Source organism: Coregonus lavaretus, assembly GCF_964263955.1.
Source record: "Coregonus lavaretus genome assembly, chromosome: 13".
NCBI lineage: Eukaryota > Metazoa > Chordata > Actinopteri > Salmoniformes > Salmonidae > Coregonus > Coregonus lavaretus.
Window position 1 is genome coordinate 9,001,822 of NC_140000.1, and position 17,570 is coordinate 9,019,391.

General features: G+C 46.7%; 1 protein-coding gene across 4 annotated transcripts; it reads left to right on the forward strand.

The window, feature by feature from the left end:
• The first annotated feature begins 933 nt into the window (after positions 1-933).
• LOC311140556 (uncharacterized protein) lies at positions 934-15,730 on the forward strand. 4 transcript variants are annotated; one of them, XM_084175668.1, is made up of 4 exons: positions 934-1,224; positions 1,550-1,671; positions 8,729-11,416; positions 11,711-15,730. In XM_084175668.1, exons 3-4 carry the CDS (start codon positions 9,127-9,129, stop codon positions 14,092-14,094), a joined length of 4,674 nt encoding a protein of 1,557 aa, XP_084031794.1. In that variant the 5' UTR covers positions 934-1,224; positions 1,550-1,671; positions 8,729-9,126; the 3' UTR covers positions 14,095-15,730. The 4 variants fall into 4 exon arrangements, with proteins under 4 accessions (XP_084031794.1, XP_084031791.1, XP_084031792.1 ...); XM_084175665.1 differs by having other exon boundaries at positions 8,729-15,730; XM_084175666.1 differs by lacking the exon at positions 1,550-1,671 and having other exon boundaries at positions 8,729-15,730.
• Positions 15,731-17,570: the final 1,840 nt, after the last annotated feature.

A 17,570-nucleotide genomic window follows, 5' to 3' on the forward strand; every position in this document is an offset into this window, starting at 1 on the left:
ATTTTGATCCCCTTGGATACAGCAGTGATCGAACACTACATTTGTAAAATAAAGTTGGTGGAAAAGGTTGTCAGACTTGTTTCTTTCATCAGGGTCTTACTCAAGTACTGAATAAATTGTATAATATTGGGAGTGATAAACTAGCCATCCTACTCAACTATTCCCATATGAAGTGACTTTCCTGACAGGTAAGATGGAATAAATGTTAAGACATTCTGTGGGAAGTTGTTCCTAAATCTACAGTAGGCTACAACTAAATTACTAACTAATAGGGCAACCGCCCCCCTGGAGAGATACCGTCCTGCAAGCCTTAATTTCAACGAAATTTTAACTGTTCCCCCAGGACCATAATTAACTGAATCAGGTATGCTACCACGGGTTTGGAGTAGAAGCCTGCACCTGTAGCCTTCAGGAGTTACCGTTGATCCAGGGAAACATTACCATTTCAATGAAACAACAAATTTGCATGACAAAGCCTGTCACCCCGCACGTGCCAGAATGACAAGCATACAACTGTGTGTCCAAACATCTAGGCATTTTTAAAATCTTTTATATGAAATCCAATGAAATGCAACAGTTAGCAAATACACGGCAGCCATTTTAACAAGTCTGGTTGGTGAATGCTATGCCCAGCTGCAGCATGAAGCCAGTTAAAATGGCTTCAACCTCACGCAGAGTCGGAATCTATTTCTGACAGATTTGTATCACATTATTTGTCATTCGGATACCTACACGGGTGACGACTTGACAATAATATATCATTTAAAATATTTACCAAATGGAAATAAGAATAATTCAATGCAAAATATCAGTTAGATATAGATAGCATGCTTGCTATCCAAAACAACTACTGAACGACAGGTTATGCTACCCGGAAATATTACACGGGCCGGAAAGGACCAATGTTAAGTGAGCACACGTCATTCCCTTTTACCCCCCAAAATTATAACCGACCGTCCAAAACATTTAAGCCGACAAAAACATCACCAACTCATCATTACTAATGGGAATTGATGCTGTCAAATGGCGTGGAAAAGGTTGCAGCCTCAAATACTGAGTATTTTGAGCGAAAGGGAGCCGAGCATTCACCTAGCTCAGCATCAGTGAACATGGCTATGGCTAACGAGTCGAAAACAGTACGCAGAAATGGAGAGCTAAGCGAATGGTAGCTAGATGGTAGGAAGGCGTGACAGGCCGCATCCTGAGCGTGTACTTGATGTGTAGGTAAAGAAGCATTTTTCTATTTCATTCTGCCGAGAGGCATTCATTGTCTTTTGAATGCATATTCTTTTGATGCTATAGATAGCAAGCAGTGTGTGTTGTGTATTTGTATGGGTTGCATGCGAAATCTGCTAGCTAAATAGCAGAATATTATACCAAAAGCTGTCAGTTAGGCATGTAAGCTCGTTTTTGCAAAAACCCTAATGTTTGTCAAAGCAATCGTGCAACCTGAAGTTAGTAGTTCCCGTAGCTAGCTAGTACGAGCCATTATGCAATTTTTGCAGTGGCTGAATAACAGTTGCTGATTCTGAATTTCGGTCCTCCACAGGATTGGTCATCTACATAATGTGAAAGGCAATCAAAAAGATGCGATTGTGAAATAAAATCTATCTCCCTCCGCTGTTGGGAGAACACATATTTTGACTAATTGACATCTGTCAAACTTCAAAGGTAAGATTTTCCATAACGTGATCAATATATCTCCGACGTCTTATAAACATGCAATAATAATTAATATATTTTATTTACAGTTAGGGGGACTTAAAAAATGTGACACAGTGCTCAGTTCATAGGAAACTTTATGCAGTGGTAATACCCTAGTAATAAACAATAAATACATTATAATAACAGTAGTAATAAAATAGTAATTCGGCATACTATACTTATATTTGGAAAACTATACATTTTAGTGAGACTGACATTTGAAAAAAAATATCATTACAAAGTTTTATTTTATTTTATTTCATCTTTATTTTAACAGGGAAGACATATTGAGACCTAGGTCTCTTTTTGAAATGCGCCCTGGATATTACAACATAAATATACACATTGTTAACAAAACCATGTGTAATTTGTTTTGTGGCATCTATGAATGTGATGTTCAAGGTTCATGATTGCATTTCCATCAAATCCATCAAAATCCATGAAAATAATATATATATATATATATATATATATACACACTACCGGTCAAAAGTTTTAGAACACCTACTCATTCAAGGCTTTTTGTTTATTTTTACTATTTTCTACATTGTAGAATAATAGTGAAGATAGCAAAACTATAAAATAACACTTATGGAATCATGTAGTAACCAAAAAAGTGTTAAACAAATAAAAATATATTTTATATTTGAGATTCTTCAAATAGCCACCCTTTACCTTGATGACAGCTTTGCACACTCTTGGCATTCTCTCAACCAGCTTCACCTGGAATGCTTTTCCAACAGTCTTGAAGGAGGTCCCACATATGCTGAGCACTTGTTGGCTGCTTTTCCTTCACTCTGCGGTCCGACTCATCCCAAACCATCTCAATTTGGTTGAGGCTGGGGGATTGGGGAGGCCAGGTCATCTGATGCAGCACTCCATCACTCTCCTTTCTGGTAAAATAGCCCTTACACAGCCTGGAGGTGTGTTGGGTCATTGTCCTGTTGAAAAACAAATGATAGTCCCACTAAGCCCAAACCAGATGGGAGGGCGTATCGCTGCAGAATGCTGGGGTAGCGATGCTGGTTAAGTGTGTCTTGAATTCTAAATATATCACAGACAGTGTCACCAGCAAAGCACCCCCACACCATAACACCTCCTCCTCCATGCTTTATGGTGGAAAATACACATGCGGAGATCATCCGTTCACCCACATCGCGTCTCACAAAGACACGGCGGTTGGAACCAAAAATCTCCAATTTGGATTCCAGACCAAAGGACAAATTTCCACCGGTCGAATGTCCATTGCTCGTGTTTCTTGGCCCAAGCAAGTCTCTTCTTATTATTGGTGTCCTTTAGTTGTGGTTTCTTTGCAGCAATTCAACCATGAAGGCCTGATTCACACAGTCTCCTCTGAACAGTTGATGATGAGATGTGTCTGTTACTTGAACTCTGTGAAGCATTTATTTGGGCTGCAATTTCTGAGGCTGGTAACTCTAATGAACTTATCCTCTGCAGCAGAGGTAATTCTGGGTCTTCCATTCCTGTGGCGGTCCTCATGAAAGCCAGTTTCATCATAGCGCTTGATAGTTTTGCGACTGCACTTGAAGAAACGTTCAAATATCTTGAAATATTCCGTATTGACTGACCTTCATGTCTTAAAGTAATGATGGACTGTTGTTTATTTTTGCTTATTTGAGTTGTTCTTGCCATAATATGGACTTGGTCTTTTACCGAATAGGGCTATTTTCTGTATACCACACCTACCTTGTCACAACACAACTGATTGTCTCAAACGCATTAAGAAGGAAATAAATTCCACAAATTAACTTTTAACAAGGCACACCTGTTAATTGAAATGCATTCCAGGTGACTACCTCATGAAGCTGGTTGAGAGAATGCCAAGAGTGTGCAAAGCTGTCATCAAGGCAAAGGGTGGCTATTTGAAGAATCTCAATATTTGTAATTGTTTAACACTTTTTTGGTTACTACATGATTCCATATGTGTTATTTCATAGTTTTGATGTCTTCACTATTATTCTACAATGTAGAAAATAGTAAAAATTAAGAAAAACCCTTGAATACTTTTGACCGCAAGTTTATATATATATATATATATATATATATATATATATATATATATATATATATATATATACACTACCGTTCAAAAGTTTGGGGTCACTTAGAAATGTCATTGTTTTCCATGAAAACATACATGAACTGAGTTTGAATAGGAACTATAGCAAAATGAATAGGAAATGTTGTCATTGACAAGGTTAGAAATAATGATTTTTAATTGAAATAATAATTGTGTCCTTCAAACTTTGCTTTCGTCTGTCACGATCGTTGGAGGAAGTGGACCAATGCGCAGCGTGATGAGTGAACATACTTATTTTATTCCACACGAAACAAAACGATAACGTGACGTCCTTGGTTACAATACAAAACCAACACGGAACAAGATCCCACAAAACACTGTGGAAAACAGGCTGCCTAAGTATGGACCCCAATCAGAGACAACAAGCAACAGCTGATACTCGTTGCCTCTGATTGAGAACCACCCCGGCCAACACAGAAACACATGAGCTAGATAATCAACCTAGAACACAAAACACATAGAAACAACACACCCTGGCTCAACATAACAGAGTCCCAGAGCCAGGGCGTGACAGTACCCCCCCCCCAAAGGCGCGGACTGCGACCGCGCCAAACATAAACCGAACAGGGGAGGGCCGGGTGGGCATTCCTCCTCGGAGGCGGTTCCGGCTCCGGGCTTGACCACCACCCTCCGTAGCGCCCCTGGTCCGGTCTGGCCCCGCTGGCTGGAGCTGGACTGGACATCGGTGGAGCGGATTGCTTAGGCTCCGATGTGGAGCAGCTGACCGGTACCTGACCAGGCACCGGTGACCCAGGCATGGGCTGTGCCGGACTGACGACGCGCACCACAGGCTTGGTGCGGGGAGCAGGAACGGGCCGGACCGGGCTGACGACGCACACCACAGGCTTTGTGCGGGGAGCAGGGACGGGCCGAACCGGGCTGACGAAGCGCACTACAGGCTTGGTGCGGGGAGCAGGAACAGGCCGGGCCGGGCTGGCGACGCGCACCATTGGCTTGGTGCGGGGAGCAGGAACAGGCCGGGCCGGGCTGGCGACGCGCACCATTGGCTTGGTGCGGGGAGCAGGAACAGGCCGGGCCGGGCTGGCGACGCGCACCATTGGCTTGGTGCGGGGAGCAGGAACAGGCCGGGCCGGGCTGGCGACGCGCACCATTGGCTTGGTGCGGGGAGCAGGAACAGGCCGGGCCGGGCTGGCGACGCGCACCATTGGCTTGGTGCGGGGAGCAGGAACAGGCCGGGCCGGGCTGGCGACGCGCACCATTGGCTTGGTGCGGGGAGCAGGAACAGGCCGGGCCGGGCTGGCGACGCGCACCATAGGCTTGGTGCGAGAGGCAGGAACAGGCCGGGCTGGCGACGCGCATCACAGGCTTGGTGCGAGGGACAGGAACAGGCCGGACCGCACTGGGAACACACACCACTGGCCTTACCCGGGGATCAGGAACAGGCCGGACCGGACTGGCAACACACCTCAGTACCTCTCGCCGTGCCTCTACATTCTCCTTCCCTCTACTCGCCAATGGCTCCCGTAACCCAGTGGCCTTCTCTCCTCGTCCACTAACTCGCCCCTTATCTGCCTCCAGCAGTCCCGTCGTCCACGGTGTGAGCCCCCCTAAAAATGTATTGGGTTCGTCTCTCCCCCGTGGCTATGGCCTCCATGGCTCTCGCCAGACTCTCCAGCCTCTGCTCCCAAGTCCAACCTCTCTCCTCCTCACGCGGCTTGACCCAGTCGAGGTGGATATCCGCTAGAGTTACCTCTGGCGTTGGCTCCTGGACACGCTGCTTAACCCAGTCGAAGTGGATATCCGCTAGAGTTACCTCTGGCGTTGGCTCCTGGACAGTATGTTCGCAATTCATGCTGCGCATTGGTCCACTGTGTATGACGATCGTGACATCGTCAAAGAATCCTCCATTTGCAGCAATTACAGCCTTGCAGACCTTTGGCATTCTAGTTGTCAATTTGTTGAGGTAATCTGAAGAGATTTCACCCCATGCTTCCTGAAGCACCTCCCACATATTGGATTGGCTTGATGGGCACTTCTTACGTACCATACGGTCAAGCTGCTCCCACAACAGCTCAATAGTGTTGAGATCCGGTGACTGTGCTGGCCAATCCATTATAGACAGAATACCAGCTGACTGCTTCTTCCCTAAATAGTTATTGCATAGTTTGGAGCTGTGCTTTGGGTCATTGTCCTGTTGTAGGAGGAAATTGGCTCCAATCAAGCGCCATCCACAGGGTATGGCATGGCGTTGCAAAATGGAGTGATAGCCTTCCTTCTTCAAGATCCCTTTTACCCTGTACCAATCTCCCACTAAACCACCACCAAAGCACCCCCAGACCGTCACATTGCCTCCACCATGCTTGACAGATGGCATCAAGCACTCCTCCAGCATCTTTTCTTTTGGTCTGCATCTCACAAATGTTCTTCTTTGTGATCCGAACACCTCAAACTTCGATTAGTCTGTCCATAACACTTTTTTCCAATCTTCCTCTGTCCAGTGTCTATGTTCTTTTGCCAGTCTGAGATATGGCTTTTGCTTTGCAACTCTGCGTAGAAGGTCAGCATCCCGGAGTCGCCTCTTCACTGTTGACGTTGAGACTGGTATTTTGCGGGTACTATTTAATGAAGCTGCCAGTTGAGGACCTGTGAGGCGTCTGTTTCTCAAACTAGACACTCTAATGTATTTGTCCTCTTGCTCAGTTGTGCACCGGGGCCTCCCACTCCTCTTTCTATTCTGGTTGGAGCCAGTTTGCACTGTTCTGTGAAGGGAGTAGGACACAGCGTTGTACGAGATCTTCAATTTTCAGCTGTGCTAACATAATTGCAAAAGGGTTTTCTAATGATCAATTAGCCTTTTCAAATGATAAACTTGGATTAGCAAACACAACGTGCCATTGGAACACAGGACTGATGGTTGCTGATAATGGGCCTTTGTACGCCTATGTAGATATTCCATTAAAAATCAGCCATTTCCATCTACAATAGCCATTTACAACATTAACAATGTCTACACTGTATTTCTGATCAATTTGATGTTATTTTAATGGACAAAAAAATTGCTTTATTTTCGAAGACAAGGACATTTCTAAGTGACAGCAAACTTTTGAATGGTAGTGTATATACAGTTGAAGTCGGAAGTTTACATACACCTTAGCCAAATACATTTAAACTCATTTTTTCACGATTCCTGACATTTAATCCTAGTAAAAGTTCCCTGTCTTAGGTCAGTTAGGATCACCACTTTATTTTAAGAATGTGAAATGTCAGAACAATAGTAGAGAGAATGATTTATTTCAGCTTTTATTTCTTTCATCACATTCCCAGTGGGTCAGAAGTTTAAATACACTCAATTAGTATTTGGTAGCACTGCCTTTAAAATGTTTAACTTGGGTCAAACGTTTCGGGTAGCCTTCCACAAGCTTCCCACAATAAGTTGGATGAATTTTGGCCCATTCCTCCTGACAGAGCTGGTGTAACTGAGTCAGGTTTGTAGGCCTCCTTGCTCGCACACGCTTTTTCAGTTCTGCCCACACATTTTCTATAGGATTGAGGTCAGGGCTTTGTGATGGCAACGCCAATACCTTGACTTTGTTGTCCTTAAGCCATTTTGCCACAACTTTGGAAGTATGCTTGCATTGTCCATTTGGAAGACCCATTTGCGACCAAGCTTTAACTTCCTGACTGATGTCTTGAGATGTTGCTTCAATATATCCACATAATTTCCTTCCTCATGATGCCATCTATTTTGTGAAGTGCACCAGTCCCTCCTGCAGCAAAGCACCCCCACAGCATGATGCTGCCACACCGTGCTTCACGGTTGGGATGGTGTTCTTCGGCTTGCAAGCCCCCACTTTTTCCTCCAAACATAACGATGGTCATTATGGCCAAACAGTTCTATTTTTGTTTCATCAGACCAGAGGACATTTCTCCAAAAAGTACGATCTTTGTCCCCATGTGCAGTTGCAAACCGTAGTCTGGCTTTTTTATGGCGGTTTTGGAACAGTTGCTTTTTCATTGCTGAGTGGCCTTTCAGGTTATGTCGATATAGGACTCGTTTTACTGTGGATATAGATACCTTTGTACCTGTTTCCTCCAGCATCTTCACAAGGTCCTTTGCTGTTGTTCTGGGATTGATTTGCACTTTTCGCACCAAGGTACGTTCATCTCTAGGAGACAGAACGCATCTCCTTCCTGAGCGGTATGATGGCTGCGTGGTCCCATGGTGTTTATACTTGCGTATTATTGTTGTACAGATGAACGTGGTACCTTCAGGCGTTTGGAAATAGCTCCCAAGGATGAACCAGACTTGTGGAGATCTACAAAACATTTTCTGAGGTCTTGGCTGATTTCTTTTTATTTTCCCATGATGTCAAGCAAAGAGGCACTGAGTTTGAAGGTAGGCCTTGAAATACATCCACAGGTACACCTCCAATTGACTCAAATGATGTCAATTAGCCTATCAGAAGCTTCTAAAGCCATGACATCATTTTCTGGAATTTTCCAAGCTGTTTAAAGGCACAGTCAACTTAGTATATGTAAACTTCTGACCCACTGGAATTGTGATACAGTGAATTATAAGTGAAATAATCTGACTGTAAACAATTGTTGGCTATTTGAAGAATCTCAAATATAAAATATATTTGATTTGTTTAACACTTTTTGGGTTACTACATGATTCCATATGTGTTATTTCATAGTTTTGATGTCTTCACTATTATTCTACAATATAGAAAATATTAAAAATAAAGAAAAACCCTTGAATGAGTAGGTGTGTCCAAACTTTTGACTGGTACTGTATATAGTGTTTTATGTTAAGCTAAAGAAAATGTAATTTGATCATGCATACTTTGGTGTATCATCATGGTACAAATGTTGGTGTATTTACAAATGGCAGCCGTTCAATTTAGCAGTTTTTATCAATCAGAAATTTGTATTTTGACTAATGTAGTCTCTGTTTTTCAGTGAGAAGAAGGAAACATCATCTCTTCCCAGAGAATGAGTGGATGAGGGAAACGATGATATGGATGAAAACATTGTAACTGAAACAGCCAAACAACAGCTGTTGACTGAGCTGCTCTTTAATAAAGATTGTTCTGTGCCATAAAACACAGAGACCAACAACCAACAACAGACCAACAACAATTGCACACCAAAACAAGGCCTTTTCTCCCCATGAAACTGTACATTTCAAAGTGTTTAAGACTAAATAAAATGGCACCAACCCATCAAGATAAAAAGAGAATACGGTATCCACGTTGAAAATAACTGTAAGAACTGTTTGCGTTTGAGAAAAAAGACACCCCCCCCAACTTTACACTATATAACCCCATTCTCCACACACTTGCTCCCTCTCCTCTTGGATGGAGAGTGGGGGCAGTGGGCGATCGGGCGGAAGTAGCAGCAGCCGAAGTGCGCGAACAGGGGGGACCGGCAGTGTTATCGGGCGGAGTTCGGGATCGAGCCGAGGCGACTCAGGCAATTCCAGGTCAAACAGTGGCACTGCAGGATCCCTCGGCCGAAGCTCATCTGTTGGCGGCAGTGGTGGGATCATTGTCGCTGCTCCTGGCGCTGGAGGTGTGGCTCCTGCACCCCCATGTGCCAGTGAGTGGGAGATGTTCCAATTTGGAAAATACAATCTGGACATAATAGAGATGTTAAGCGGACACCAGGCCCATCAGTTCAAAGGCCTTGGGTTAGAACGACAGTTACAGCATCAGCAGCAAGTGCAGCTTCACCAGCACCAGCTCCAGCAGCAGCAACAACAACAGGCCGAGACCTCAGGAGCTCTCCTGTCTGGGCTAGGCCTTGGGTCCCTCCAAGGGGCCAGAAGCAACGCCTTTTCCGATTCTGCCTCTATTTTCGCCAAAATGAGCGCCCCTCCTCCACCCCCTCTACAACAACAACCTTCTTCGTCCTCACAAAGCTCAAGATCCAAGTCAAGCAAGATGAGTAGCAGCAGCAGCTCAAGCCATGTGTCGGGCTACCCACAGTTCCTGCGTTCCTTCCACCCGACAGAGGCAGCTCTGGCACAGGAGCAACTGCATTCTGGGGTCGGCCGCTTCGAGCACTTTGCTGGGGGTAGCAGTGGTGGGGGTGCCGGGGGGTTGGGAGTTGCCCCCCCTCCACCACCCCCTCTGCATCCAGGCCTCTCTGTCCCCCAAGCATCACCTGGCCCTTCATCCTCTTCCCCCTCCCCCTCTAGTTCAGTGGTATCTAACAATCCCCCCAGCAGCAGTGCAGTCACCTCTCTGGGACACCAGCTGGTTGGGGCCCAATCTGATGCACGGAGCCTTCACCAGCAGTTCAGTTGCATGCTAGCTGCTAATCAGTACTTTCTCTCTGGGGTGCCTGCTAATGCTAGCTTAGAGCAGTTTCTGGTTCAGCAGGGAACCCACAACCACCTGGGGATAGGTTTAGGTCAGAGTGAGGGATCCAGCTCAGGCCTTGCTCCACCTCCAGCTCTTCATTCCTCTCATTCACATGGCCTCTCTACCGCTCAGCCACAGCAGCAGCAGCCTCCACAGCAGCAGCAGCTGCCTCCCCATACCCTGTCCCACCCCCACTCTCACTCCCACCCTCACCACCCCCTCCACCCAGGATCCCAGCCGTCCTCCCTGGGTGGTTTTGACTTCCAGGGCATCCCAGTGCTCTCCTCCAACCAGCTGGCCTCTCTGATGCAGCAGGAAGCAGGCCTGCCGCTCCCCCTGCCGCTTCATCTGTCCCTCTCCAAGGATGACGGCAAGGGGGACAGCAGTGGGGGCGGAAGCAGCAGCAGTAGGAGGAAGAAAGCGATGGCTGGCTACCTGCCACAGAGGAAGTCAGATGGCGGCAGTAACAGCAGCAGCGGCCACGGCAGTGGGAACCCCAATGCTAGCAGCAGTACAGGGGGTCTGGGCCACGACCCCTCCCCAGGGCTGGTTGGGGGTGGGGGCGGAGGGGTTGGCATGTCAGGTTTGGGAGGAGATCCATCCCTCCTTGCCTCTTCATCATCCTCATCATCATCAGTTGTCTCATCCTCCTCTTCCTCTGGCCCCTCCTCCACTGCAGCATCAGTCCTGGTTACTAATGGTTCTCACCTATCCAAAGCTGATAACATGGGCTCCATGCCATCTGCATCTACACAGGATGACACTGAGCCCCTCTATAACTGTGGTGAGTGTGGCAAAACCTTCACTCACCTCTCCAGCCTTCGCAGGCACCTGCGCATGCATGAGTCTACGGCAGCAGGTACTAGCAATAATGCCAGCATTAACCCAAACCCGACTCATATCCAACCACCAACTGACCCCAGTCTCCCACACTCCACCCAGGATCTGAACTCTCAATCTAGCTCGCTGTCCTCCCAACAATCATCCAACTCAGTCCAGGCCTCCTCCTCCTGCCCCAGCCCTGACAAGACCTTCAATTGCTCAGATTGTGGCAAGCACTTCAAGAAGAAGGGGCACCTCCTCCAACATGGCGTCATCCACTCAGAGGCTCGCCCGTATGGGTGCAGCATCTGCTCCCGGGCTTTCAACCGCCGTGAGTCGCTGACGCGACACGAGAAGATTCACCAGGACAAGCCCTTCCGCTGCCCAGCCTGCGGTCGATGCTTCCGTGAGAGCACCTCTCTACTCAACCATGCTGCCTCTGGCACATGCGGCAAGCCAGGTAGGACATCAAAACCACAAGGCAGCAGCAAGGAAGGAGCTGTAGGTGAGGGCAGAATGGGAGGAGGGGGCGGAGGAGAAGGTGGAGTGGGGGATTACCAGGGTGGTAGAGGGGTAATTTATGGGAAAACTGAGGAAGAGGAAGAGGGTGTGATCATGGGAGGTGAGGGGGTTCAGAAGTCAAGGCTAGGGTGTGATGGTGGTCTGTTTCAGTCAGAGAGGGGAGGGAATGCTAACAGCAGGGACAGGCCAGATGGTAAATACCCCACTGATTACTCTCGGAATCGTTACACAGGCTACCATGACGACCACCGTTCTCAAGGTAACCCGTCTCCGTGTTACTCTGGAGCCTCCCCCTGTGGCAGCGGGATGGCGGGCCCGGCGCTGAGGAAGGCGCCCTTGGCCCCGACGCTGCACCCCCACCCTCAGAGTCAAACCCAACATCACCACCAGCAGCAGCAGCCTCACCTCCCCCTGTCCTCTCTCCTGGATGACTCTGAAGACGACGTCACCAGCTCTGTCAACAACGCCATATCAGCCATCGCCGCCGCAGCTGCCGCCAACTGTGATATGAACAGTGGGAACAGAGGCGACGATAGGAGGGATATCATCGGAGGGCTGTTGGGGGGGCTGGACTTAGGCCCCTTGGGTTCCCCTTCATCAACATCTGGGATGGATAAGACCTATAGAGGAGCAGGGAACCAGGATGGTATGAGTGGTAATATGAACCACAACCAACAGCAGGGGAGTGATCCACAGAACCCTGCTGCCAAACCAAAACGTCCCCGGAAACCCAGAAAGCCCAAAGACCCCAACGCTCCTCCTAAACGCAGGCAGTACACCCCCAGAACTCCCAGAGAGTCGAGCAACATCCCGCGGCCATATCTGTGCAGTGTTTGCGGTAGGGGGTTTGCACGCCGCGAGACCCTCCGTAGGCACGACCGCGTCCATACTGGGGAGAAGCCCCACCGCTGCAGTACATGTGGGAAGTACTTCAGAGAGGCCTTCCACCTCACCAAGCACCACACAGTTCACTCTGGGGAGAAGAACTACAAGTGCAGCCTGTGTGGGAAAGAGTTTGGCTACTCCCAGAGCCTCAAGAGGCACGGGAAGCTCCATCAGAAAGGGGAGCTGGAAGAGGTGCCCACAACACCAGGAGGGGAGAACCTCAACAACTTCAACACAAACCCCTCATGTGGTATGGGCCAAGACAGGGAACAGAACCAAGGAAACACCTCCTCCTCCTATTACTCATACCCCCAAGATGTCAAGCCTCAAGGCTCCAACAGCCAGCCCCCACCCAGGCTCTACACCTGTGCGATATGCTGGAAGTCTTTCCGCCATCACTTCCACCTGACGGCTCATCACCAGACGGTCCATGAGAACGGAGGTGAGAAGCTGTTCAGCTGCGAGGTGTGTGGGAAGGCCTTTGCCTACTCTAACAGCCTCACGCGACACAGGCTGTCACAGCACGGCCTGGCGCGCACCGGCCCTGACAACACACAAGGGGACGCCAGTGGGTCAGGGGGAAACAGTGCAGCTGGTGGTGGAGTGAGTGGGACTGCGTCAGAGAGCGAGGCAGCCACCAACGCCCTCCTTCAGATGGCACCTTCCACTGAGGGCCACGGTGGGCAGCAGAGTCACAGTGTTGTCACCCACAGTCATCAACAACAGCCACCTCAGCCCCCAGCTGGCTACTCCCCCCTTTTCTATGATGCTGGTACGGCCCACTCCTCAGCCTCCAGCGTCCCTCCCTACTCTCAGCCCCTGCCACCCAACTCCACAATCATGCCCCCTCAGCACCAGCATTCCCCAGCAAGGGTTAAAGGGGAGCACATTTACCCAGCTGGGTCCAGTAGTCACACCCTTCACACCACGGCTCCATTCCAGCCCCTCACGGAGCTGCCGTCCGACCATCATCACCACCACCACCACCACCACCATTCTTCACATCACCACCACCGTTCAGAGCCCCAGTCCCAGCAACAACACCACAGGAACATCCAATCACACGATGACATGAGGAGGCACAAGAAGAAGAAGAAAAAGTCAGACAGGAGGGAGGGGAGCGAGGGGAGGGGGGACATGTGGGGGGAGTCCTCAGGCTTCCTCAGAGACGAGGGGAGGAAAGACAAGAGGAAGAGGAGGACTGTTTTCCAAAAACAGTTGAGGAAGAAAAAGCTGCTGTTGAAGATTAGACGAGGGGGGGAAGCGGGAGGGGGAGGATATGAGTTGGTCACAACAAGAGGGATGAAGTTACAAATCCTGTCATCTCTCAAAGTCCCAGTGAAACGTTTTGCCTGCTCCATCTGTCCCCACGCCATGTTCGCTCGCAAGGCTGGCCTGCTAGCCCACAGGGCAGCTAAACACACCCAGAGAGTCCTGTCCACCCAGGAGCGTCTCTGCTGCGGTGTGTGTGGGAAGCAGTCTCACAGGCTCCTGGAATCCTTCATCCACCGGGCGACTCATCGGGGGTCCTTCTCCTGCAGGCACTGCTCCGCTCGCTTCTGGAACGCCCCCCTCCTCCGCAGGCACAAGGTGACCTGCCGACATAGGGCCAAGGGACTGCCACGAGGTGGTGCTATCAGCCTGAAGTCATCCAAGAGGGCGGGGGAGAGGAAGAGCGGAGAGGAGCGGAGAGAGATGTCGCACTCCCTGCTTACAGAGTACAGATACTGAGCTTGCTAACTTCTAAAGTAGTGGCGTTTAAATTTTCATTGATAGGAAAGGGAGAGGTTATCAGTTTTGGACTATACATAGAAGAAGATGGACTTTAAAAAGCCTTTGGGGTGGGGGGTGGGGGCATTGAATTGGTCTGGTGTCTGTCTGGACCTCATCAACTCAACTCACTGACTGTTAGAACGAGTGTTTTAACAACATGAACTACTGTAGATCAACCAAGGATCACCTGGAATTCTTCCATCCAAACTGTATGGGAGGATGTTGAAAGACATTGCTGTTTTCACATGATCATTAACCCTTAAGTGCATTGACACTATGCTTGGCTGACACTGTGCAGTTATTAGACACGTTTAGGTGATTTGACCTGCTAATTTAACTCTACCCCCTCCGCCTTACTAGCATCCCTGCTATATCCCTAGCTGTATGATAACTCTGTCTCTGCTGTGTACTATGTCTTGTTGATGTTCACCTAGAGCCCTTTTGGGGATTTTTTAAATGTAAAAAGTGCATTTAGTAGGAGTAGGGAGAGGGGGGGGACACAGACTTCTGGTTGGTAGAGAGGCAGTCTGTCTGTCGGTGCATGTGTGTTTTTTGGTCAGTTTGTTGCAGAGGTTGTGAATTCAGAATGTAACGGTTAATTCAGTACATCCAAAAAGGATGTGTTTTTAGCGTAAGTTAACAAAGTCGTGAAAAATTTCCCCAGTGATTTAATCACATCTTTAAAAATAAATTTGAGAATCTTAATAGATTGAAGTGAATACCACTTTCAGACAAAAAAGTGTATCTTACAAAAAGCCTTGCTAATCATGATCACTTTATTTAATTTCATGCCTGTGGAAACAACTGTAGCTTTTATACCAAGAGATTGAGATCAAGACAGGATGAAAAATGCTTACTGTAACGTATATTGTGTTAATATCTTATCACTGCTGTGTTTTTCTTTTCACAAAGTACTTTATTTTCGCTTTTACTGTTCCTTCTTTATAATGGGTTAAAGGCTAGGAGCTGTCATAGTAGCAAAAACGGTTCTGATGACATGTATTAATGTGTGTAACTCCATCTGTCTACCTGCCAAACACGGATTTCATCCTTTCCTCTGCTCTTATTTTTTGCTGAGTTGCAATCATGTTCATACCCCTGTCAAGCCTTGTTTTATCTTCTAAAGAAAAATAATAGTTCTAAGTACATTTCTATCACTTTATTTACTTAAAACAAAGATAGTTGTTGATTATACTTTAGCATTGAATAAAACATAAGTGTTCTCCGCTGTGCTTTTTCTCCATGTATCATGCAATTCTAATGATGACGAACTGGATACTTACTGATAACTAATCATGTGGGTATTGACTCTATAATGAGTAAAATGTTACAAATACCAAAATCAGTATAGTAGTTTTGAAGATATATAGTTGAATAGCTGTGTGGCCCTGATGGATTAGAGGATGTCATCATGGATATACAAATACATTTCAACTTAGCACAACTATGGTTATCCACTTATTGGCAGGTCATTCCAATTCATGTTGTATATTTGACTAGAAATGCATTTTTTTTTGCTTTGTTTTCCATGACCCCAATTTGAAATGGCCACAACTCACAACCACCCAAAATAAATAATGAATGGACTTCTGCAGCCTACAGTACTATGTTAAATCCACTAGATGGCATTAGGCACCTCATTTCTGCTCACTGTACTCTGGCCCTTGTGTGGTAGAGTGTGGGAGTCACATGGATTTTACACCGATAGGGGGTGGATTCAAGAGGCAGAACGTGCAGTGTCCATGTCTGAGCCTTGTGTGAATGTGACTGAGTGACCTAGTGTGTACAAATGTGTGTGTGTGCAGACTCATGCTTGCATGCGAGTGTGAGATAAATCTATTTGTGTACTACACATAGAACATCAACATAAATGCATACATACAAACATACATAGTCTACATCCAGAATTGCTAGGCAGTTATGGCTGTCCTACTGACCTAGTTCTGTTAGTTTGTGTGAATATAGGCTATTGTAACGTAGACTACAGTAACATGACAGCTATGGTCTGTTGTTCTGGTGTGACTTGAGTATGTTTTATGTGGCAGCAGCACTGTCACACTAACTGCTATAGAGGGATATGCACATTTCCCTTCATTATGCATATTCCCACCGTATCAACACCAAATGCTACTAAACAACAATAATTAATGTCTAAATACAAAAAGAAACATGAAATGCTAACACTACCATTTTAATTTCTAGAAACCATGGTCTGTTCGTGTGCTAGTGCGTTCTCCACGTCATGTAGGCCTATAGCCGAAGAAGCATATTATAGGCTACCTATAAAATCAGAGTCACCTTTGTTCGCTAAGGACATTTACATGCAACAGGAATTTGACCTGGTGAGATGGTGCTGCCACAATAAACAGAGTATACAGACAAAAATATATATTTAGTACTATAGCTTAAAGCAACATTTATTATGATTTAAAATAGAAAACAATTTGTAGAAAATTTGAATGTAATTTAAGGTCATTGTCAGTCTCTTCTCTAGTCTAACTACCTGTTCTGTAGGCCTGTTCTATGCTCTCTCAAACCTACTCAAATTGTACTAACCGATTCATTATCATAAATAGGTCAGGCATAAAGGCCTGCAAGGTTGGTTTTGCAGTATACTTCTGCAGTAAACACAAATGTGTGATAGTTTATCATCAATCAATGTATCAATTGTTTCCCCATTAATTATACTCATGCTGTTGGCATATGTCTATTTGTAAAGAAAACAAGTGAGTGGTACACACAGTAATAACCTCATAAGGATGTATATTGTTCCTGGGATCTGTCTAAATATTGTTTTTCCTATGTCCGACTAGAAGTAAAAAAAGAAAACAATTTCCTGTGGCTCTGGCTGTGGGTTGAAATACTGTACTGCAGACACCTCGCGCTGTTCTGCTTTGAATCGGTCTCACGCGGCCGTAGCATGGGGGGAATCCGTAGGGCGGGGCGGGTGGCCTAGTTCTTTCCAATAAGCGCTCACTAGGGGAGGAGACAGTATTTTCTCCAACCAATCGCAGCTAGAGCAACATGCATAAGGGTTGCACCTCCGCGTGACTGGGCCATGTGCGCTATAACAGCTATTCTGCTTTTAGGAAGCAACGTGCTGCTGTGTTCCTTTCGCCTGAAAACCCGGCAGCCACTCACGTTTTCTCTGGATTACAAGCGGACTGGGAAAACTATAGTTTACACTCAGTTGCTTGTATTTAGAATGGTGCTAGGCCCATTGCTATTATAATGAAATGATAATATTGGCACTCATTTTGGGCAATAATCTTTATGCCTAGATGAATTTTCTATAGAGGCTATGTCTCAAGGCCCCCTCAGTTGCTTGTGTCATTTAAAGACGTTAATTCAAAGTCATGATGATAACGGTGGCGGGTGATTGATAACTGTCCATTTGTTTTGGTCCTTCTGTGCATGAGCACACAAACAACAAG